At 44.4% G+C, this 23,692-nt stretch overlaps 1 protein-coding gene across 21 annotated transcripts in view; it reads left to right on the top strand.

Moving 5' to 3' along the window:
- The window catches only part of ST6GAL1 (ST6 beta-galactoside alpha-2,6-sialyltransferase 1), a 113,561-nt gene that overhangs the window by 85,433 nt on the left and 4,436 nt on the right, over nt 1-23,692 (top strand). For 14 of the 21 annotated variants that reach the window (XM_070509249.1, XM_014843357.3, XM_070509250.1 and 11 more), the window contains 5 exons: nt 829-964; nt 4,732-5,388; nt 8,309-8,406; nt 21,032-21,130; nt 22,334-22,508. In XM_070509249.1, the coding sequence (XP_070365350.1) occupies nt 4,782-5,388; nt 8,309-8,406; nt 21,032-21,130; nt 22,334-22,508 (979 nt within the window). In that variant the 5' untranslated portion in view covers nt 829-964; nt 4,732-4,781. Of the gene's footprint in view, nt 1-828; nt 965-4,731; nt 5,389-6,105; nt 6,295-8,308; nt 8,407-21,031; nt 21,131-22,333; nt 22,509-23,692 lie in introns of all 21 variants that reach the window. The other 7 variants (XM_070509244.1, XM_070509245.1, XM_070509246.1 and 4 more) reach the window with 2 other exon arrangements.

Raw genomic sequence — 23,692 nt, 5'->3', positions numbered from 1 at the left:
TACTCAGCCATAAATAAGACAAAATCGTTCCATTTGCAACAGCATGGATGGACTTGAGGGTATTATGTTAAGTGAAATAAGCCAGACAGAGAAAGACAAACACCATATGATTTCACTCATATGTGGAAGATAAACAAACACATGGATAAAGAGAACAGATTAGTGGTTACCAGAGGGGAAGGGGGTTGGAGGGTGGGCGAAAGGGGTAAAGGGACACATATGTATGGTGATGGATGAAAACTAGACTGTTGGTGGTGAGCATGATGCAGTCTATACAGAAACTGAAATATAATAATGTATACCTGAAATTACACAATGTTGTAAACCAATATGACATCAATAAAATTTTTAAAAAAGTATTTTTTCTGGATTTGGATAGTATATTATATACAGTTTTATAACCTATTTTTTTCAGTTAACCTTATACTGATTGAACTTTCACATATCATTAAATATTCTTTGATAATAGATAATTTTTAAAAATCTGTTTAAAGTTTATTTTGGAATGAACCAAATTCTCTCTCCCCAAACCGGTGACTCAACCATCCTTTCTTCCCAGATTGGTCTCTGGTGCCTGCTTTCTCTCTCTAGTGTATTCTTTTCTAGTCTCAGTCTATTTCCAGGTTCCTTGTGCTGTTTGTGGACCCAGAGCACTACACCTCTTTCTCCCAGCCCTTGGCGCTTCCTGGACTGAGCCGCAGCCCAGGCCAGGGCCCACGGGGAGACTAGCGGAAGTATCTATCCATCCTGTTAATCTTTAACGCTGTCCCTGCTGGAAAACAACTCTTACCTCCCCTCTTTTTCTCTCTCTTTTTTTGTTTTTTGCAGATGTTTTTTGATTATCCTGAGGAAAGTGAGCCTTGGCCTCCAGACCCAATAAAGCAAACATCCCTCCCATGGAGAAGAGTGCTGGTTCCTGAGGACCTGGAGAGCCTGCAGCTCCAGGGGGATTAGCCAGAAGCAGGTAAGGAACACCTGGAGGCGTGAGCTCTATGGAGGCAACAAAGGGATGAAAAATGCGTGTGGTGTGGAGGAGTGTGCTGGTAAAAGTCACAGGGTCTCGGTGTCTAGCTACAGCTTTGCTGTTTTCTTCATGTGTTTTTTAGTCCTAATTCAGTGAGCGGTGGAGATAGGTGATTTGCCTGTTTCTTTAAACTACAAATATAAGATTTGAAGTTATTCTGTAACTCAGTCCTGCTTTTTTGGGTGCCTGCTATGTGCCAAGCCCTGCATTTGGTGCTGGGCATGTAGCAATGGGTAGACCAGGGCAGAGGCCTTCCTTTGACTGAGATTTTCTTTCTCTTGGTTCAGTGTTGGCTTGCTCTCTGTAGGTGATAATGTGAGTTGTTACTTCATTCTTCTAGAAGCCTCATGGGGTTGTAAGGATTCATTGATACAGTGCCATCAATTCAATAATCCTTCATTGAGTACCCACTCTGGCCCAGACACTGTGCTAGGGGCTGGAATTTCAGAAATGAGCCAGGAGGAGTTCCCCTCCAGCAGGAGTCAGCATGAAAAGCCAGCTTTACTAAACGCTAGATGGGAGCAGCAGGGAGTAAGAATAGTGCCGAAGGGGAGGTGGGTTTCACGGGAGGCCAGAAGCAGAAAGGTGATGCTGTTTGGTTGCCGGGCACATGGATGAGAGGAGAGATCGCAACAGTGCAAAGGCTTGGAGGCTTAAGAAGTCAGACTGGGATGTGACTGGAAAATTCAAAACTTTGTGTGTTTTCCCGAAGAATTTGGGGAGAAAAATTTGCTACTTCTTTCCCTCAGTTGGGCTGCTTACATGAAACTCCTTCAGTCCCTGTCTCTTTAGAGCAGCTTGAGAGATGAGAAAGGGTCTTAAAGCTCTAAGTGTCTATGATCAGAAGCTCCAGTGAGCTGGTAGGACTTGAAGCCTCAACAGAGGGTGGTGTCAAGAGACCTGGGAACCCTGGTTGAAACCTGATGTGAGGTTTCAAATGAGCGCCCTGAGACCATGACAGGGCACAGGCCCTGAAGGCTGAGGCTGTCTGAAGGTTGCAGGACTGTGGTTGTACCTGGCTGTTTGGGGTAGCACTTGTTTCCTGAGAAACTCAACCTTGAAGAGTAGATGCTGGCAGGAAGCTGAACACCAGCCCCTTCTGAGCCTCAGCTCATAAGACGTGAAGCAGGTCCCAACTCCTGTCTTCTTTCACTCATACACATAAAAGCGAAGCGCCAACTCCACCATTTCTAAATCACTTGTGCAACTTTGAAAATTATATACATTTCCTGAAGTTTTCCTCAGTTTCTTCAGCTATAAATGGAGCTAGTAAAATTTTTTCCACTTATCTCATGGGATTATACTGGCTCTTGTAAACCTAAGTACCGTGAACTAGCTACCTGAGGGTAGAGGAGTGCACACGGGTGATGGCTGGTGCAGCGCTGACGGTGAGGGCCGTTTTCTGTGATTGTCAGGCAGATTGACTTGTCTCTCTAGGGCTCTGATTTCTAAGTCCTGTTTGGTCAACACTGACTTTTCACTGTCCCTTATCACAGATGACTGTCCTCTAGTGCAAAGACCATGAACTTTGAGAGTCAGAAAGACCTGGGTTGGAATGCTGGCTCTAGCATTGATTAGCCATGGACTTCAGAGAAGCCCTGGAATCTTGCTAAGCCTCAGTTTCTTCATTTTCTCAAATGGGGTTGTTACTATCTATCCCATAGTGTTGTAGTAAAGATTAAGTGAGATATTTCAGGTAAACTGGCCACCATATAGTGGGCACTTCTCAAATGCTGCTGTCCATTCTTCTCTAGTTCTTCCTCAGCTGTCTTTGAGTCATGTGTGTAGCTGTGTGGGTAGCTGAAGAAGTTGAATTTCTTGGTTTTCTGATGATGCAGCGAGCCCCCTCCCCCATTTCATGATCTCATGTGTGAACGCTCCCTCTGTACATTTCATCACTTCCAAAACATGAGCAGCCCAAGGTAGGAACCTATCCTCCCAGAGCCAATGGTGCCTGAGGTCTGAGAAGCACTGTTTGGTTGGTACTGCAAGTGTATTCTAAGAACAACCTGGACGTCACTTAAAGAGTCTCAGATGAAGGACCTGAAGCTCAGGTTGATGAGTCTTGGCCAGTGCTCCACTCTGCCATTGTTCACTGCCCCACATCACCTCCACAGGGCCCTCATGCTGAGGACTGCTCTTTGGTCTCTGTTCAGAATACCTCCTGGGCCTTTACAATTACCTCGTTCAAATCCTATTAACACCATTCTTGTTTGGTCCTCCTAGCACTCTGTGAATGAGACAGGGCAGAGATGATTACTCTACAGAAACTTAGGCGCAGAGAGGTTAAGTGACTTGCCAAGGTCACCACAAATGGGGATCCAGGTTTCGTGACTACTCCTGCCCCCTTATCCCTGATATCCTTAGCAGCAGTTTCCATGGGAAAGGACTGTAGATCCCTAGTGGGCTAGCAAACTCTGGGGTGATTGCTTACATTCATTATGTAAATAAACCCAGTTATTTAGCAAAGAATTGAATGTTTAATGTTTTCCAAAAGATACAGACATTGTTTGAGTTCAAAGTACTTCCACCTTCTGTTCAGTTACACAATAAATTCTGAGAAAACAAAGTAGGTCTTTACCAAGATATTAAAGGGACTATTCAGGTTCTATTTCCTTAGTGAAATCCATTTTCCAGAACTTTCTAGTTCTGTGCATGAAAAGGACATGGATTATGGAATCAAGTACACTTGGATTTGAACCTCAGCACTACCATTTACTCGGCTTTGTGATCCTAGGCACTTCTCTTAACCTCTCAGAGCCTCAGGTTGCTAATCTATAAAGTGGAGATTATAACACTTTCATGGCTAGTGATGGTCAGGGCCTCTTTGGGCAGCTCAGGAGATGCCCTTCATATTAGGCTATGATAAACATGGTGCTCACTGGAGTTGTGCTTCACAGTGGCCCTGATTATGGTGAAATTAAATGAAATAACATCTTGTGTGCTTAATGCATCTTTTTTTTTCCATTTCCTTACTTGGTCACATGTCTGCTATCTTATCAAGATTTCTTATCTTTACCATGAGGTGAATCACCTTCGTGCCACTTCATGGAATTCTTACTAGGCACTCCATAAAACCAAATGTGATGTTGTGAAGCTAACCGTTGGTTTTCTTCTCACACAGGAGTCCAGCACCACAGCCCTTAGAGAGATGCAACACAAATCTATGGCATTGTGTATGGCAAGAGGTCTTTTTCTGGCAATTTTAAAAGGATGCTGGGCCCCTTAGGATTTTAGGGAGTTTGGGTTCTTGTGATTTAGACCAGCCAGCCTGCTCTTCCTATTCTTCTAGTTTTTCAAGCATGCATATCTTCATTTAACAGATAGTATATGGCCCTAAGAACCAAATGATGTTGCAAGATGTGGTTCCTCACCTCAAAAAGCTCAGCATGCAGTCAGGGAGCTAGACAAGACAACACAAAACTTAGATTCAGGGTATAAAAAGAAATGGTGGAGAATGCATCAAGTGTTCATGGCTCGGAGAGGAATAAGGGAGCGTCTGAGGACTGCTCTCTGAAGACATTCAAAGCCCAAACAGAGGGTGAATTTGTCTGAGACTTGCTGAAGTTTGCAGACCTGGTGGGAAGTAGACCAGGGCTGGAATTCAAGTTTCCTCACTCTAAATCCATTCCTCCCCCCACCTTTTGCCAATCACGACTTTTAGATTTTCTTTACATCGTTTTTTTGCCTTGTCTCACTTTTTTTAGGCTCGTTTTCCGCTCAGAACAGAGTGGCTTCCTTGAAAACATCTTTCATTATGATTCACTCCAGCTTGAAGAAAAAATTCAGCTTCTGTGTGCTGGTCTTTCTCCTGTTTGCGGTCATCTGTGTGTGGAAGGAAAAGAAGAAAGGAAGTTACTATGAATCCCTTAAATTGCAAACCAAGGAATTACAGATGCCGAGGAGTCCAGAGAAACGGGCCATTGGGTCTGGTTCCAAGTTTGCATCTTCAAGCAGCACCCAAGACCCCCACAGGAACACCCAGGGCCTCAGCAATCCCAGGAGTCCAGCCAAGGCCAAACCAGAGGGCTCTTTCCAGGTGTGGAACAAGGACAGCTCTTCCAAAAACCTCATCCCCAGGCTGCAGAAGATCTGGAAAAATTATCTGAGCATGAATAAGTACAAAGTGTCCTACAAGGGGCCAGGGCCGGGTGTCAAGTTCAGTGCAGACGTCCTACGCTGCCGCCTCCGGGACGAAGTGAATGTATCCATGGTAGAGGCCACAGATTTTCCCTTCAACACCTCTGAGTGGGAGGGTTACCTGCCCATGGAGGACATTAGGACCAAGGCTGGGCCATGGGGCAAGTGTGCTGTCGTCTCATCAGCGGGATCTCTGAAGTCCTCCCAACTGGGCCAAGAAATAGGTGGGTTCTGGTGTATTAAGGTTGTTATCTGAACAGCCAGTGCTCATTTGGAGTAGCTAGGCATACGAAGAGGACTGGAGCCAAGGGAACCCAGGATGGCTCCGTGGACTAGTGGATCAATGTTTTTCAACTTTCCTTCATGCGTCAGAGGTGCTACAGGGCCAGCTGAAAGGATGGGGATCCAGCTTCCCAGCATCTTTATCAGTTAGAATAGCTTTATTTTTATCTGTCTTAGATATTGGTGTTCTGTAAGATTTCATTAGAAAAGAGAGTTCCGCTGCTACCAATAAGCAAAACACTATAATTGACATTTAAAAATGATTGAAGCACAGATCTCTACTTTATCTTCAGATCCTGAAATTTTGTAATTTTACTGAATAATTAGGGACTAATTATCTTTTTTGGCCTCATCGATCTGGGTAATTTTCAGCTTTTCTTTTCAAAAGAATTCATTAGAGCAGGAATTCTTAACTTGGGGACTGTGGACCAAGTCCAGGGGTTCAAGGATCCCTAAAATCACATACAAAAATATCTGTGGATCAGATGTGTATAATGTGTGCGTGTAATATGCATATAATGTGTAAGTGTGTAAACCAGTCCGCGTTTTTCCAGAGAGCCCATGGCTTTGGGTTGGTTCTCTGAGGAGTCGGTGACCCAAAAAATTAAAAGTCCCCTGGTTAGAATATATCAATTTGCTTCTCTTGAAATTCTTCGTAGGTTATAACGATAGAAAATCTATCTATATTTGTAAACACATGTACAACACAGAGCTGTGGATTTGCTTAAGACTCCTTCGTTCCCTTATTTGGAGAGAATGTGTTTTCCATGGTGAAATGAATCAGAATAAAGAAAGCAGAGCACAGGAAGCCTTGCTCTTCTGTCAGGCTCTGGAAGGTACTGGAGCAGGTGAGGTCATATGTCTCCTTTTTTATTTCCTTCATATGACTGCCAGGAAAAATGGCCTGAAACTAAGCACAGGCTCTCAAAAGAAGAAACATAGACCCAAATTGGCTTCTCTAGAGCAGAAAGAAGTGGTGAGGTCACAGTTTGTCCCTTGCTGAATAGGCAGCACTTATTAATAAACGCTGCCAAGATAACCAGACCACTCCAACTTTTGCTTTTTCTTTTTTCATTTCTTTTGGACTTCGTTTTCTAGAAACTGAATGTGATTGGTTTTTGTTCATCTATAATGGCACTACATTTCTTTCTTTCTTCCCTACTTTTGCTCTGTAATGGTGATGTTTAGAATATCCCAGGTGTTAGCTGATCCTCTTCTCCATGTCGAGTTATCATTGTCTGCCTGGCGGGACTTGCATTGAAGTTTGAATCAGAACCTGATACTTCTATGAATTCGAACTCTAATCTTCATTTCTATGGCCTCCATAAAAACTTAGAGTGATTTAAATAAACATTAATTAAGACAATATTTTTTTATAGACTGCAGTTATAATTTCAAATGTGTATTTCCACGAAAGGACTTTGATCCTGAGATGTAACAAAAATTGTATCTTAGACCTCAAATGTTGTGCCTTTTATAGTGTATTTCCTCTGGGCAATTAGTCTAACGGGCATTTTAAGGCATTCATTTATTTGTTCTTTTATTCACTCATCGATTCATCAACAATACAAAACAGGAACATAGAATACAAGGAGGAAAGGGAAAGGAGAGGCCGTTTGTTGAAGGCCTCTGAGCATCGGCAGCATGCCAGGCCCAGAGCCTTTTCAGGACATCTGGAATTTGTCCAGCCTCTTCCCAGCTATTGAATGTATCACATGATTTCAAAGTGTTTGCTCTTACAAATAGTATTGCTAACAGTATTTTTGTGTAAATAACAAGTGACTACCACTGCCCTCCAAAAGGAGAAATATCCTCAGGAGTAGGGCTAGAAGACCAAAGTGAGATCAGTTTTATGGCTCTTTTTTTGTCTATTGCAAAATGGTCTCCAGCAGCCCCGCAAACTAGTCAATGGTGGGCTCAGTCATTTTCAATGATTTTTGATATGTATACATGTAAAGTATCTCAGATGTGTTTGAATTTTCATTTCAAACAATGGCATAATTGTAAAACAGTATAACCAATAGGAGGCACGCTCATTGTGCACCCGCTGTCTGCCTAGCAGGCCTTGCCCTTTTAATCCCGCAGCAATCCTGTGAGGTGGGTACCATGATTGTTCCCCCTTTTTGGATAAGCTAAGTGTTGAGGCTCAAAGAGGTTACACAGCTGGTTAATAGCAAACTGGGACTTGAAACCAGGTCCTTTGACTCAAAGGCCCCCACACTTAGCCCCTCTGCTCTCGCGCTTCATAGTGATTGTAGCTTTTTAATAAAATTTGGTATGATGAATTCCTTGTCAGTTTAAAAATCTCTTGATATTCTTCCTTACTTGCTCTCCTAGAGGAAAGGAGAAGAGCATTCTGAGTTGAGGCAAAAGCAAGAAGCAAAGGTCTCATGGGAAAAATTGCAGAGTGGCCACAGAGTGCTACAGGGTACTTTGCACTTGTGGGTTAGATCGAGCTTATGGTGGTGTCTTCATTTTTCTAACAGGGATAGAAATGTGCCCTGCTGGTGATACCAAGAGAATATTTGGTTTGCTCCTTTGGTAACCAGAATAGCAATTCCACTGGCCCTGTTCACTTTTATGCAGTGCCCAGGCACACGATGTCACTGAATGGATTTCTGGAATGCCATGATATTGACCTCATTAGCCCTTGCAGTGGCTGGGCAGACAGGTGGTCATCTCTGTCTAGGAGCCTTACCTGGTTGTAGCATTCAAATATGATCATTTTCCCCTGTGTACCATGATGGCATAAAGGTTAGGAAGCATTATTCTCTTGCCCCTCCCCTTCCTCCTCCAGACCTTCTCTCTTTCTGGATATTGCTGGTGCTCATCACCTCTTTTCTGTTTCCTTGTGGTTTATAGATGATCATGATGCGGTCATGAGGTTTAATGGGGCACCCACAGCCAGCTTCCAACAAGACGTGGGCACGAAAACCACCATTCGCCTGATGAACTCTCAGGTAAAATTTCTTCTGTTCAGATGTGGAGAGAAGGGCCACACTGGGGGCTCTAAAGTAGAATGTTGCTACTAGGAGCACATCAAAGCTGCTGGCGTAATTCAGTCCCCTGACCTTCCTGAGTCTCGGATTCCTCACTGAGGAAGGAGAAGACCGTGATTCCATGATACAACTGCTGATGTGTCCACAAGAAAGCCCTGGTGGGGTTGGTCTGCACTAGAGGTGCCCAGTGTCCGGAGAAAGCAGAATTCTGCTGTCCCTGTAGCTGCCAGGTCATATTCAGAGTGTTGCATGAGGGACAACAGAACAGAGAATATCCAGGGGGGAGTGAGGAGTGTTATGAAAAGCAAATGAAGCAATACATGTGGGAGTGCTTTATAAGCTGTACAATGTTATACAAGTATTATAAGACATCATCATCATTATGATTTTGTGTAATGTGGCATTAGAATTCGTGTGTGACCTCATGAATTCCCCTAGATAGTCTCCTGAAGAATTTCCAGGCAGCGTATGCTGATTTCTCAATACTAACAGAAACTTGAGAAATACTCCTGCCACAAAGTTCTGTTCGTAGATTTAATTAGTGGAAAAAAAATGGATTAGCCATATATCAAAAATAGCACGAGAGGACTGCAAACCCCTTCACCTCACTCACAACCACTGATGTTTGTCTTTTCTGAGTAAAGGTGTGAGCCTTGGCTGTTGTTATGTCTCTACACCTCCCCAGGGTTCCTGGGCATGGAGTGAATCCTGGAGGGGGATCGTAGGTGCCCTTCCCGCACTGTCCCAGGAGAATACACATTTCTCCTCTTCTCTGCCAGGCCTCCATGTCTCTGTTTCTCTCAGACAGTGATCTCTGCCCCGCCTGACCTTCAGGAACTTACTGGCTGGGCAGAAGCTGCTTCCTGCATGGACTACTTTCCACTTGAGGCCCACAGTCATGGGAACCTTTTTATGACAAGGACAGGGATTGAGGAACTTAATTTTTTTGTAAGCGGCCACCATCTTGTTTTCTATTCTTCTTCTAATACTATTATTATTATTAGAAAGTCACTTTCTGTCACTGTAATATCCTCCAGTAGCCTCTAGGTGCTTCCAATATCTGTTTATTGTTCAACCTTATATTTTGTGTTTTTATGTTACTTTTATTATAAATTATGAGGGAAGGTTAAAAGAAATAGATTAGTCAGTGAGGGACTCTCTGGAGCAAGTGGTACTTGAGCTGGACTTTGAAAGATGGGCAGGGTTTGGAGAAATAGTAGTAGGGAGGCATTCTAGAAAGTGGGATCAGAGCTGGATCAAAGCAGGACAGAGATGCATAGGAAATGAGGGAGACATTCAAGCAGGCCGGGCTGGTGTGGGAGTAGGGGCGTGGATTCTTATTGCCCTCTAAAAGGAGATGAAGCTGGACCCTCTAGCTGCTCAGACTCTGGAGAAGCTAGAAAATCAGGCAGAGGAGTTGGGACAAACTTTCTCTTCTTTCTCCTTTCCCTTCTCATGCCCCAGTCACACAAATCCTGGAGCTGGCGGGCACTTGAGGGGATATGAATGCTTAACCTCTACTTCTGTGTAACATGGTCCCTAAATATCCTGGAGAGAGGTTTATTTACCCTTCCTTCCTTCCTTCCACAAATATGGACAGTACTGAGGAGAGCATAGTAGTCGGTACGTAGACTTGGTGGTTAGCCTGCCTAGGGTTGAAACCCAGCTCTGTTCCTTATTAGCTAAATGATCGTGCATCTGTTACTTATACCTCAATTTGCTTGTCTGTAGAGAAGGGAGAATAATAGTACCTACCTCACAGCACTGTTGTGAGGAATCAGTGAGAAAATCTACGCAAAGCACTTAGTACCTGGCACTTATGTTGGCTACTTTTATATCTATGTGTGCAAACACTGAGCTGCGTGTGGAGGCTACCAATGGACTCAGCCCCTGTTCTCGTGTTGCCTACTGGTACCATCAATAGTCACACAAGGAAATATGAAGTTGTGACAGAGAACTCAAAGGAGAGGGTCAAGTTGCTACCAGAGCCCATAAAAGGGAAATTCTCCCTAGTCAAGGAAGTCGGCAAAAGCAAGGAGGTGATACTTAGCTGCGTAGGAGGAGTAGGAGTAGAGGATGAGAAGAATGGCATAAAGCTTTTTAAGAAGAGGCAATAGCGTAGGTAAGGCCACGTGTGGAAGGGAGCAGGGGAGCACAAGGACCAAGGAAGAGGTGAGTGTATGTATGGGGGTCATGGTGAGAGATGAGGCTGAAGGTAAGAAGGAACAAGTCATGGGGCTGGTTAAGTTTTCTTCTTTGTGGCGTGACCGGAGTTGCATTTTGTAAACCTCCTGGCTTCTGTCTGATTAGAGGCACATAGTGGAGGAGACACACAGTTAGGAGTCTTTGCAGTAGTCTGGACTAGAAATGCTGGTGGTTGCACCAGCGTGGAAATGAAGGTGAACGTGAGAAATGGATTTGGGAGCTAATTGGTATGTGCGGTCAATGGCTTTATGTTGGATTAGATGTGAAAAGTGAAGGGAGAGGGGCCAAAGGTGCAGCTGGATTTCTCTGTAACTGGCCAACCAGAAGTCACTGAGGTTGGAAGTACTTGGAGATGTTTTGCATTGTGAGGCCTAAGGTTAGAGGGCAGGGAAGAGATAAAAAACATGGTTCTGGATGTGGTGGATCTGAGTGCCTTTTAGACATCTAGGAAGAGATGTCAAGGAGGCAGTTGTACCAGTGGGGCTGGAGCTGAGTGGAAAGGTCTGGGCTGGAGATGAGGATTTATGAATTGTGTATATCCACATGACAATGAAACACTGGGACTGAATGAGAACACTAGAGAGAGAGTGTGTAGAGAGGAGAGAAGACCAACGCAGGAGCTTTGGGTAACCAAAACAGAGAGAAAGAGGGAGCAGTCGGCACTGTCAGATTCTGCTAAGAGGCCATTTGAGATGAAGACTGAAAAGCATGGTCTCATTAACAAAATGGAGGCCACTGGTGACCTTGGCAACAGCTGTCTGGGAGAAGCCAGACTGGAGTGAATGGAGGAGTGAGTAGGGAACGCAGTTGTGGATGGTTCTTTCAAGACGTCTGGCTCTGAAGGGCAGGAGAGAAATCGGGTAATAACTATAAAGACTTGAGGGTTCCAGGGCCAGTTTTTGTTCTTTTCATTTTTTAGATTGGAAAGAATTGAGTGTGTTTAAAAGTCAATGGGAAGACAGTCAGAAAAGGGCAAATAGTGTATGATTCCACTTCTATAAGGTCCCTAGAGTAGTCAAACTCATAGAGACAGAAAGTAGAATGGTGGTTGCCAGGAGCTGGGAGAAGGGAAGAATTATTGTTTAATGAATATAGGGTTTCAGCTGGGGAAGATGAAAAAGTTCTGGAGATGGATGGTGGTGATGGTTGTACAACAGCGTGAATGTACTTAATGCCGCTGAGCCATACACTTAAAAATGGTGAAAATGGTCAATTTTATGTTATGTATATTTTATCACAATAAAATTTTTTTTAAGTCAATGAGGAGAAATCAGTTGATAGAGGGAGAAACTCAATATAGGAAAAAGAGGAAATAATAAGTAAGTGATGGGGGTGGGGTGATCCAAAGCCCAGCTGAGGTTTAACCTCAGCAGGAGGGAGTCAGAAAGAAGAAGGACGGGAGGGGTGTAGCTGGAGGCAGTTAGTAGTGCTTCTGTTTTCTCTGCAAAGTAGGATGCAAGGCTGTGTTGGAGGGAGGTCGAGAGGGAGAGAGGTTTAGGCAAAGATGGTTTGAAACTGTCATTGAGGAGAGTGGAGGACGGAGTAAACCAGAGGAATGGAGTAGGATTTCCCAGCCACGCTGGCCACTTGGAGGTTGGAGAGCATGAATTGAGAGAAATCAAGCTCCGTTTGATCAGGGGATGCTGTGATCAGCAGAGCAGTAGGCAGCAGCAATAAAGAAGGGAGCATGGAGGAGCCCTGAAAATTGTCTTGGATTGGGGAGGCCACTCCCTCCTTGGGCGTCTCTTTGTGGTGTTTAGTGAGGAAGTACATCCCAATCCTGCAAAGATTCTGGAACTTTATTTAAAACCAAGGTAAGGTTGCCTGGGAATGAATAGACAGATTTTGATCAAATTCCTCCATGAGCACTTCCTACATGAGTGACTTAAGTTGCTTTATCTTTCTGAGCCTCAATTCTCATATTTGTAAAAGAGGAATAAGAAAAGTTACCATGCAGGGCCTTTGTAGGAGCAAGTGAGATTACTAAGTGTGGAACATTTCGCCCAGAGCCTGGTAGGCAGCAACGGCTCTGTAAGTGGTGGCGATGGTCACTGATGCTTGAAGGCCTGCCTCTGTCTGTTGGGGAATCACTGTGCTTTCCCAGAGCTCAGGCAAATGGACCACTTGTCTCCCTGCAGGGATGGCCACCTGGCTTGGGGCCAGTGGGGAGGTGCCTAGCAGAAGGGAGGTAAGACTTCTGTTAAAGGATAATTTTCAGAAAAAAGTAAGATCATGACTCTCATACAGATATAAAAATGAACACGTGTTAAAGAGTCTATTTTATTCATATGAGTGAAGCAGGCAGATGTTATAACCTGTTCAGAGGAAAAGTCAAAATAGCACAAATTTTGAATAAAGGAATGAAACTGGTTTTTCCGTGAGGTGGGCGGGAGGAGGAGGGTAGTCAATCGAAACTCTGCTGGGTCAGATTGAGTAAGCCGGTCTGCAGTCAGCTATAATTTACAGAGTCGTAGAACAGCCCCCATAGAATCACAATCTGATAAAGAGAAAGGAAGTGCTGTAGGCAATGCATAGTTTTCCACTGAAGCACAACATTTTTCCCTCCACTTCCAGATTCCTGTGCTCCCTCTGCCAGGGCTGAAAGGAGGGTGGCCCACTTCCCGGGGTACACTATCTACTCTCAAGAGAGCCTTTTCCAGTCCTCCTCGAGCACACTGACCCTCCTTCCTCTCTTTCCATAAGTGGCACTACACATCTGGGCTGTTCCTTGACCACTCTGATTGTGGGCAGCTCCATGACAATGCTGCTTGTGATACTGAGCTGTGACTGACACCGTTTGTTCCATCATTGCCCTTTTGCATCTTGATATCCTAGGAAGCTGGCAGTCCATCTTCTCTATCTTTTGTCCTGGTCGGTTATCTGCTATTTTGTGTCTGTTTCTGTGGATGAGCAAACTGAGTCCCCACCTGGCACCCAGCAGTCTCTGAGGGAATAGTTGCTGAGGCTTTGCTAGAAATCTGCCTTTTGCAGCTCATTCTCTTCCTAGATGGAGAGCTCCTCCTGACTGCTGCTGTCTTGTGAGGGTAGCTGGGCTCGTGTTTGTTCAGCTCCCCTCGACACGTGCCACAGGACAGCTGTGACAAAGCCATAAAAATAAAAAAGGGGGTTTTCTTATTGAGAAGATGGCTTTTTATAGGAACTGTGTCACACCGTGAAGTTTCAGCTCAGCAGATCTATTTGGGCGTGCATGTGCCAGGTGTTGTTATGAGATTCAACAGGAAAACCATATAGCTAAATATGAGTCTTTAATTCTGACTCTGAGTGTCAGAAAGTTTCGTGATAGTCAGCTGAGTTTCTCCTGTGTTCAGGGGGCCTGAGGGAGGAGACAATGGGCCAAGAAGGCCCGGTAGCTTCCTTAGAAGCTCTTGTACAGGCTGGGGAGAGAAAATCTACGTCCTGTGCATAGTGACAGAATGTGCTGACTGGACTTCAAGCAGGATTTTCCCAGATTACTTAGCGGGGCTTATCCTGAGATAATGGCTGGTGTCACTGATTAAATACTTCTACTCTCTTAAGGCCTTACATTTCTTATCTCATTTGATCTATATGACAACGCTATGAGCTGTCATCATCAACTATAACTTTATGTGAAGACACTTAAGCTCAGAGTTTAAGTGAGTTGCTCAGGGTGGTGCAGAAAGTAAGGTGAGATTTGGATCTCAGTTTGTTTGCCAGTAGCATTTAAAATCCCCTATGCTTTCTTTAAGCTCCAATTTTTTTCTCAAGATGCTGACAGACAGGTGTCTAGATGGATGGGGGCACTTTCCATTAACAGCAGATCTAAAAATTGCTAAGGTGAGCTGGGTGATTTTGATGAAACCCTTTCCATGCAGGATTTCAGCATCATGACTGGTGGCTGAAATTTAGACACCATGGATATCCTGAGATCCGGGACTTCTTGATTTTGGCCAGCAGACACAATTTAGGTCACTGATGTTTTCCAGAGCCAGAGAAGGAGCTGTGACTCGATATTGGACTCAGCTGGCCTTCTTATTCCAAAGCTCTGGGTCTAAGTGATTTTTAACATGTCGGAGCTGCTGTCAGTCTTTTTTCCCTTGGGTGGCCTGCCCCTCTGGTGTGCAGCCAGCTGCCCAGATTCCATTCAGCCAAGCAAATAAGCTCCCGCAAGAGCTGGTAGAGGGGAAGAGCGGAATAATGCAATGTTTTCCTCTCTGGACCAGCTTCAGCTGAGTTGAAGAGAAGAGACTCCCGTCCCCTCAACAAAGGCAGTTTACATCCCCCTAACTTGATACGCTGAAGCCCTAATCTCCAGTGTGATGGTACTTGGAGGTGGGGCCTTTGGGAAATAGTTAGGTTTAGATGAGGTTTTTGAGGGCGGGGTCCCCATGATGAAGGGATTAGGATCCTCATAAGAAGAGGAAGGGTGGAGAGAGACCAGAGCCTTCTCTTTTTCCACCAGTGCGGACATAGGGAGAAGGCAGCCATATGCAAGCTGGGAAGTGAGCCCTCACTGGGGAACCGAATCTGTTGGTACATTGGTCTTGGACTTCCAGCCTCTAGAACTGTGAGGAATAAATGTCTGTTGTTTAAGCCACCCAGTCTGTGGTATTTTGTTATAGCAGCCTGAACTAAGTAATACTTGAGTGTGTATTTCCTAAGAATATTGTTTCTTATATAGCCAAAGTAAAGTTATCAATTTCATACATTTACTTTGATACAGTAGTTTAATCTGTCTGCTTTCTAGTTTTAATTGATCTGTTTTTTATGGCTTTTTTTTTTTTTTTTTAATCCTAACAGAAAATCCAGTTCAGCAGCAGGTATCACATTTAGTTTTTATGCCTCTTTAGTCTCTAACCTGGAATATTTCCATAGCCTTTGTCTTTTAAGGCACTGACATTTTTTTTTTTTTTTTAAAGATTTTATTTTTTCCTTTTTCTCCCCAAAGCCCCCCAGTACATGTTGTATATTTCTCGTTGTGGGTTCTTCTAGTTGTGGTATGTGGGACGCTGCCTCAGCGTGGTCTGACGAGCAGTGCCATGTCCGCGCCCAGGATTCGAACCAATGAAACACTGGGACGCCTGCAGCGGAGCGCGCGAACTTAACCACTCGGCCACGGGGCCAGCCCCAAGGCACTGACATTTTTGAAGAATAAAGTTCTTCTTTAAAAAAAAAAATATTTGGGGTTTGTCTGATGCTTGCTTAATATTAAATTCAGTTTATGCATTTTTGGCTGCAAAACTACATAAATGATGCTGTGTCTTCCTAAGGGCATCACATCAGGAGGCAGCCACTGTCCATCTGCCCCTCAGCTGATTTTAATTTTCCTCACCTATAGGGGCTGTTATCCGATTTCTCCACTGTATGATTACTATTTTTCCCCTGTGGTCTCTGGGTGAACACTTGAATACTGTGCCATTATTCTTCTCCTCATCAAAATTTCCTCCTATGTTTAACATTCATTGATCACTTTTGCCTGAACCATCTTTACTATGATGGTTGCAAAATGATAGTCTTTTAATGCCAGCTTTCCCTCCTCTGCATCATCCAGTTGGCACTCAGAATTCTCCTATAAGCAAGAGCCCTCCCTTCTCCTCCTCCATTTATTTCTTCCCTCCCTCCTTCCTCTCTTTCTTCCTTCCTGCTTCCCTCCATTTCTTTATTTCTTATTGGTAAGAACTCATGGATTCCTATTTTTCCAATGGTTTATTATTCATTACTGTTCTGAATTACTTTGGTGTTCAAATTGTCCCAGAGTTGGCCAGTGGGAGATCGTTCAAGCTGGCTTTTGTTTCCCCATAGCATGCGTGCCCTCATTGTTTGTTCTTTTTTAGCACCTAGACTTTCTGGCATAACAAGATGTTCCAGTTCATTTTGTACCTATTTGTTGGGCTTTTTACTTTTCATCTTTATTGATTTAATTCTGAATGTACACACAAAGTATTCCGGATCAGAGACAGATTTCTTATTTAAATACCCTACAGTAAATAACGAATGCATTAGTCCCTGTTTACTCAAGTCCTGACTCCTGAGGCAGTGCAGTGAGAGCCAGGTCAGTTACCCTCCATGAGTAGCCAGATACCCCATAGGCAATGGACAAGAAATAAGTGACTCCTCCCCACTGCTTAGGAAAGGCAGGAGGTAAGCTGTCCTCTTCCCTTCCTGAAAAGGTCCCTTCTTACTCCAGCCCTTTGGTATATAAATAAACTCACCTAGAGATGTGTCTAAGTTCTGGGCCTCTTTCCTCCTGCTCCAGTCTTCCTGGCCTCCTGGAATATCTCCCTATTAAACTAGAGATACAGTAGTCTGGGCTATAATCATTGGCTTCTTGGGAAGATTTGAAAAGTTTTATTATGTTTGACTCAGAGCAGAGGAGTTAACTAGACAAATAGCTACAGACTGTATTCTCATGATCTCTGAAGCATCTCAGGAGTCTAGGGCCTTTTGCAGGGCACTGAGAGATCCAGGGAAGTTTTATTTCCTCATACCCTCCTACCCTAGCTCTAGGATACATCATTTGTTCCAAGGACTAAAAAATGGCATTAGAAACCATGATCTGGGCACTAGGTGTGTTCATGCCTGTTGAGGTGTCTTAGTTTCTTTCAGCAGGTAGAGCTAGGATATATATGCATGTACACACACACACATCCACCTATACATACACAATACATGAACACATGTATTCATTTGTTTACACATACAAATACATATACCTGTGTGTATGTCTGTACACATCTACATAGACATGCAAATATCCCAATTCTAGAAGTGGTAGACTCAAACTGATACCTTCAAATTCAGTCTATCCACATAGACGTCTTCCTTGACTTGCCCATTTGTATTCCTCTTCTTTCACGGTGAGAATCCTGCTTCTAAAAACATCAGTACATTTATTTGCCCAAATCTGTAGTACATCTAAAATAATTTGAAAATTGCTTTGCATATCGCTACATGAAACAAACCTACTGAAGAGAGTTCAGGATTTTTTTGGCAGTTCTCCTGTCCAACCCAAGATGGAGCTTATAAAGTCAAATAATGTGTACCTAAATTACCTGGATTAGTCCTTTGGTTTCTCTTTACTGAGATTATTGAATTCATTTGAAATTCAATTATAATTATTTTGTTTCAGTTTTAGGTTTTTCTTTCCCTTTCTCTTTTTAAAATATACAGAATATTATTATGCTTCCAAAACTCAAAACATCCAAAAAGGTATACTTGAGAAGTATTACTCACTCCTAAATTCCTTCCACTCTGTTCCACCATCCCCTTTTGTAGATAGCCAGCTTTATTGTTTACTGACTTATTCTTCTATGTTTCTGTCTGTAAAGATGAATAGATGTATATATGTTTTCTTAATTCCCTTTGTTTCTTACACAAATGTAGGGGATTATGAATCAATATTGTCTAGTGGGAAAACATTAGACAGACCTTGATTTGCATCCCAGCTCCATCCCTTCCTTAGTTGTGTGATCTTTGGCCAATTACCTAATTTCTTGGAGCTTCATTTTCATGCCCTGTCTGGGGCTTGGAAATATTGTGAGGAATAAATGAGAAGACGTTGTCCTGGATTGTTCTGTGAGTTTAACAAAACCACTAAGTCTTGACTCTATAGTTAAGATATGTCAGTGTCTACACACACACACACACAGAGGGTGTACTAGTTTCCTAGGCCTGCCATAACAAAACATCAGAGATGGGGTGGCTTAAACAACAGAGATATATTTTCTCACGGTTCTGGAGGCCAGAAGTCTAAGATCAAAGATCTAAAATCAAGGTTGGTTTCTTATAAGGGCTCTCTTCCTGGCTTGTGGATGGCTGCCTCTCTGTGTCTTCACATGGCCTTTCCTCTGTGCACATGTGGAGAGAGAGAGAGATCTCTGGTGTCTCTTCCTTTTCTTATAAGGACATGAGTCTTACCAGATTAGGGTCCCATTTTTATGGCCTCATTTAACCTTAATTACTTCCCTGAAGGTCCTATCCCCAATATAATCACATTGAGGGGTTAGGGTCTCAACATATGAATTTGGGCGGGGGACACAATTCAGTCCATACCAGAGGGAAAAGAGATTTGGGAAGAAAAAAGATCAACAAATTCACAGTGTAATAACTGAAGAATGCAATTATGGTTATTATTTTCTTTTTTTTTTTTTTACTATATATAGATGTGTGTATTCTTTCCTTACATTTTCCAAGTTTATGCAGTGAGCATTTCTTACTTTATGACTGGAAAGGTTACTTTAAACAGGTTTCTAAAACAGTAACATTCCATTTCCCTGGGGTAGCCTTTTCCTGGCAGGTGTTCCTCAGGGCTCTGTTGCTCTGGCAATGACTTAACGCTCTTCATCATGAGGCCCCTGGGATCGCTGAACTCAGGTCGGACTCGGCACAAGGTCATGAATACAGGAGCATTTGAGAAGAGCTTTATTCTCTCCCAGGTCCCTTCTGCTGCAGTTGGAAGAATGGCAGACTGAGATGTTGTCCAGGCATGGCTAGTCGCCTGCTGGTGATGTCCTGTGAATAAGGCACCTGAGGCCTGGAGAGGGGAAGTGACCCACCTGAGACCACAGAGTGAGGTGGATGCAGAGCAGGCCCCAATTCCCCGAGCAGTTTTGAGGCATTCTTTTTTTTTTGAGGAAATCTTTGAATCTCACATAAAGGGCCACTGGAATTACCGTGGTGAGTTCAGAGCCAAGTCCATTTAAGGTTGAGGTGTGCTTTGCTGTCTTTCCCATTACCCCACCAGATCCCAGCTGCAGCCACTTTGTGTTCCTCCTCTCTGGGTAAAACCAGCATTTATCTTCCCCTCTTCCCAGTTTCATGGATTCTTCTTTATAGCCTCAAGTAGCTCCAGTGAATGACCATTTCCCCACTGTGTACGGTGAGAACTGAGGATGGCCCAGATCCTGATAGTGGGCTGGCTTATTGAAACTTCTCATTTAATGAATTTGAATGCAGCCCTGTGGGAACAGAAAGAACATTCTGGTAGGAGCTGATCTGTGGACTCTGGTCCTGGCTCTGCCTCAAACTCAACCTTGAAGCCATAGACAAGTCTGTCTTCTCTCTGGACCTCAGTTTACCCATCTGAAAATAATGTATTTGGATTCAGTCCCTTGAGGATCTTCCAGCTGTGACATGCTACAACTCAGACAAGAAGCAAAATTCTCATGACACTTCCATATGCCTCATCCAGTGCTTTCTTTGACATCTTTCTCCCAAGAGCCGTGGGTGTCCCACCTTACCCTCTTTGTGTGAGGCAGTGCAGTGTGTAGATTAGAAGTGTGGACTCTGGAGCCAGGCAAAAGGGCTCCAATTCAGACTTCCCGACTTACTAGGCATATGGCTTGAGCAAGTTACTTGGCATCTCTGAATCTATATCCTTGTTTATAAAATGGACATATTAATATCTACCTCCTAGGGCTGTTGTGAAGATGAACTGAGATAATATACGAGAGCAGCTGGGTTATAGTCAACATCAATAAATGACATCTGTTGTTATTATTGTTCTCCTTTATTGTAAAGGAGAAAACTTTGATCTCTCTTGGGATTTCTGAGCACAGTGAAGCCACAGATCCTGGGAAAGTCTCAGGGTGCCAGAAGTTGCTGCCACTGGCCTCCTGCTTCGTATACTGAGAAAATTGCTGAAGAGGGGCTGTGGCAAGAGGAGATATTTTAAAAAATCTCAGTTCTCTCTCATGAGTATGTAGAAATCATAATAAATGAGTATGGGCAGGCCAGCCTGGCAGCCAGGACTGCGGGGAGGAGAGGAGCTGTGGCTGGTTCCCCAGCAGGTCACATGTGAGCATCTCCCCAGCCTGATGAGGGCCTTGTGTTTAAAGATGCATGTTTTTGTGTATACCACGGCCTCTCCATGCAAACCGACTGCTTTATATGGTGCTCAACCACAGACACAGCCACCTGTTCCAATGCTGCAGAAACCACTGGCTGTGTTGGACTCATGAGAGGTCGCATGTCTGTCTCCATCATGGCGTGTAAATACTGCATACCGGACTTCGTAGGTGATTGAAGGGATTTCCAGAGATCCTTTTCGTTATATGAGATTCTGACTTTAAACCTCACACTCCTGACCCCCCCACATGGTGTGACTACAAGAAACTAGATGCGGAGCCATTTTCACTGTACCCTCGGCCCACTAATCTCAAAGTCTGGGTAGAACTCCTTCTGCTCTATGACTGATCGATTGTGACAGAATGGCCTTTCAGGTCCACACAGTTCTGGCTGGCATCTTTGCCACCTTCTCACTGAGGTTAAGGGCGGCCCCCAAACTCAGAAGCCTTGTGGGCCTCTGGGGCCTTGGGTGGTACCTATGATGTATCAGTTATTACCACAAGCCAGTGTTTACATGGAAATGTCCAAGTGACAGCTTGTCTGTTTCTCCCTGCAGTTGGTCACCACAGAAGGGCGCTTCCTCAAAGACAGTTTGTACAATGAAGGCATCCTAATTGTGTGGGACCCATCTGTTTACCATTCAGATATCCCAAAGGTAAGTGGGTGTCTGTGGGGAAAAAGGGATTGAGTTTCCTGTTTGCCTACAGGTTTTCCTGAGTTCCTGGGTTTTAAAGTCCTGGCTGACCTGGGCCATCCCTGAGGACTGGCTATTTCAGTTTTAGAGCACCCACTTTGTCTGGACTATCAGTACAGAAGTGTTCCTGTCCTATACCAGTGCCCTCCATGCCCCACCCCACACTGCTGTGCATTGTCTCCTAATTGTGGTATGTTTCAGGAGTAATAGTGGCTGGATTTCTCACCATCTGGGATGGACTGTGTTCATTTAATACAATTATTCCTGATGAGCATCAGCAGGAATAGACAGTGGTGACTACTATTCCTATAAATAATATTACCACACTTGGCCCACACTTCCAGTTTCCAGAATTCTTCTCATTTCAGTCATACCATGAGGAAGTAGATAGAAGCATGGTTGTTCCCATTTTACAGATGAGGAAACTGGAATGTGGAGAGGGCGAGTCCCCTGTCCCAGGACTTGATTTACTGAGCAGAGGGCCAGGTCTGCACTAGCTGCTCTTTCAGGGAAGGAGTCTCGGGTCTGCTGGATCCCCAGCCTCTCTGGAATGGCCCTCTCACTGTTTGTCATGCATGTCACTTGGCCTCTCCCTGATATGGGCTGCAGTGACCACCGGAGAATGGCTTTAGGGAGGAAGGACAGAGAGAACTGTTCTTGGGACACTTAATTATTAAGTTGGACACACCGATAGCTGACAGGCTCTGGTGATCCCTCGCACCCTCACTACCTCAGTTTCCATAGTTTTCCCTGACCCCACTTAGAACTGAAATTTGTCCGGATCAGGCTAAGTACTCTGAGCCCACAGCCGTGCCCCAGTTCTCACCCCTTGAAAAGTGACAGGTGGGGTTAGATGGTGCAGGGGCGCCTTTCAGCTCTGACACCATTCCCGCACTCTATGATCATGAAGCCTGAGCTGTTCCAGGGACATCAAGCCCAAAATTCCCTGTGAGCACAGGCTACATGCTGGGTCCCCTCTGCCACCAAGTGAGAGCTGTGATATGGAAGAGAGGCCTGAAATCTGCTCCAAGGAAGAGGCTGCTCCTTAGGATCCTGCCTTGGTCCTCCCCCACCCCCAGGTCTTCAGACGAGGATGGCTGCCTGGGGGCAGCAGTGGTGCTGGCTCACTTCTCTCCTTGAGGAGACCGTTTCCTTCTTTTTCAGTGGTACAAGAATCCTGACTACAGTTTCTTTGATAACTACAAGAGCTATCGTAAGCTGCATCCTGATCAGCCCTTTTACATCCTCAAGCCCCAGATGCCTTGGGAGCTGTGGGACATCATTCAAGAAATCTCCCCAGAGGAGATTCAGCCCAACCCCCCATCCTCCGGGATGCTTGGTGAGTCCATGTCTGGGAAAAGACCTCTGGTGTTTGTTTCTAGAAGAGATTAGCTTTCTTCTGGGGTCTCCATTCATTTGTTCACCAAACAATAGCTAGGTTTTTCCCTGTGTTTGTACACTGTGCCAAGTTCTAGCTAAGATTCAGAGATCAATAAGATAGAATTTTCGCGGCTGGCCTGGTGGCGCATGTTAAGTAGCGGTCAAGTGCACACGTTCCGCTTCTCGGCAACCCGGGGTTTGCCGGCCCGGATCCCAGGTGCGGACATGGCACCGCTTGGCAAAAAGCCATGCTGTGGTAGGCGTCCCACATATAAAGCAGAGGAAGATGGGCACGGTTGTTAGCTCAGGGCCAATCTTCCTCAGAAAAAAGGGGAGGATTGGCAGTAGTTAGTTCAGAGCTAATCTTCCTCAAAAAAAAAAAAAAAAAAGAATTCTCTTTTAGGGTGTGCAGTGGGGGAGTTTAGTCAGGTGTCTAAGGTAACATTAAATTTGTGCAAGGAGGGAGTGACCACCCGGTGCCACAGGAGAGAGGACCCCTTCTAGGTGGACAGTCTGAGAGCTTCATGGAGGAGTAGCATGGGGGAGGGGCAGATCTGATGGGTGGAGATGGAGTAAAAGGAAGCAGAGACAGGAGAGGAGGTGGGCAAACAGGAGGAGCAGGGCTGGGATTCAGATGAGGCCAGCGAGGCACTTGCCTCAGGTGCACAATTTCAGGGGATGCCAAAAAATTCAGTAACAGGATAAATAATATCTTAATACACTATCTTTTAAAAAAATCACAATTAATTCAAAATTTTGTGATGAATGAAATATCAAAATTTTAAATAAAGATAGAGTCAGTAATAACATCATGCTGAGCCATGTTGGAATCTGAGGAAAAAGGAAGAATTAATAATACTTTGCTCAAAATTTCAAAAATTTGTTTAACCTAGTGAACAGCCTGGTGGCAGCTCTGAGAGAAGGATGGGGGGTGAAGCTTTACAGGGTGTGGGGGTCATGAATGGAGCTGTGGGAGCTGATGTGGGGTGGGCTGGGGTCAGAGTGCAGAGGGTCCCGAATGTTGGCTACAGAGTCTTCTTGGACTTTCTCGACACTTCTTGGCCCTCACAGTCTGTCTGCCCTTACCTCCCTTTCACTTTGAGTTTGGCTGGACCCTGGGCAATTTCCACGAGACTCCAGGCT

Source organism: Equus asinus, chromosome 5, assembly GCF_041296235.1.
Source record: "Equus asinus isolate D_3611 breed Donkey chromosome 5, EquAss-T2T_v2, whole genome shotgun sequence".
Lineage (NCBI taxonomy): Eukaryota > Metazoa > Chordata > Mammalia > Perissodactyla > Equidae > Equus > Equus asinus.
This window is presented reverse-complemented; position numbering and strand designations above follow the sequence as displayed.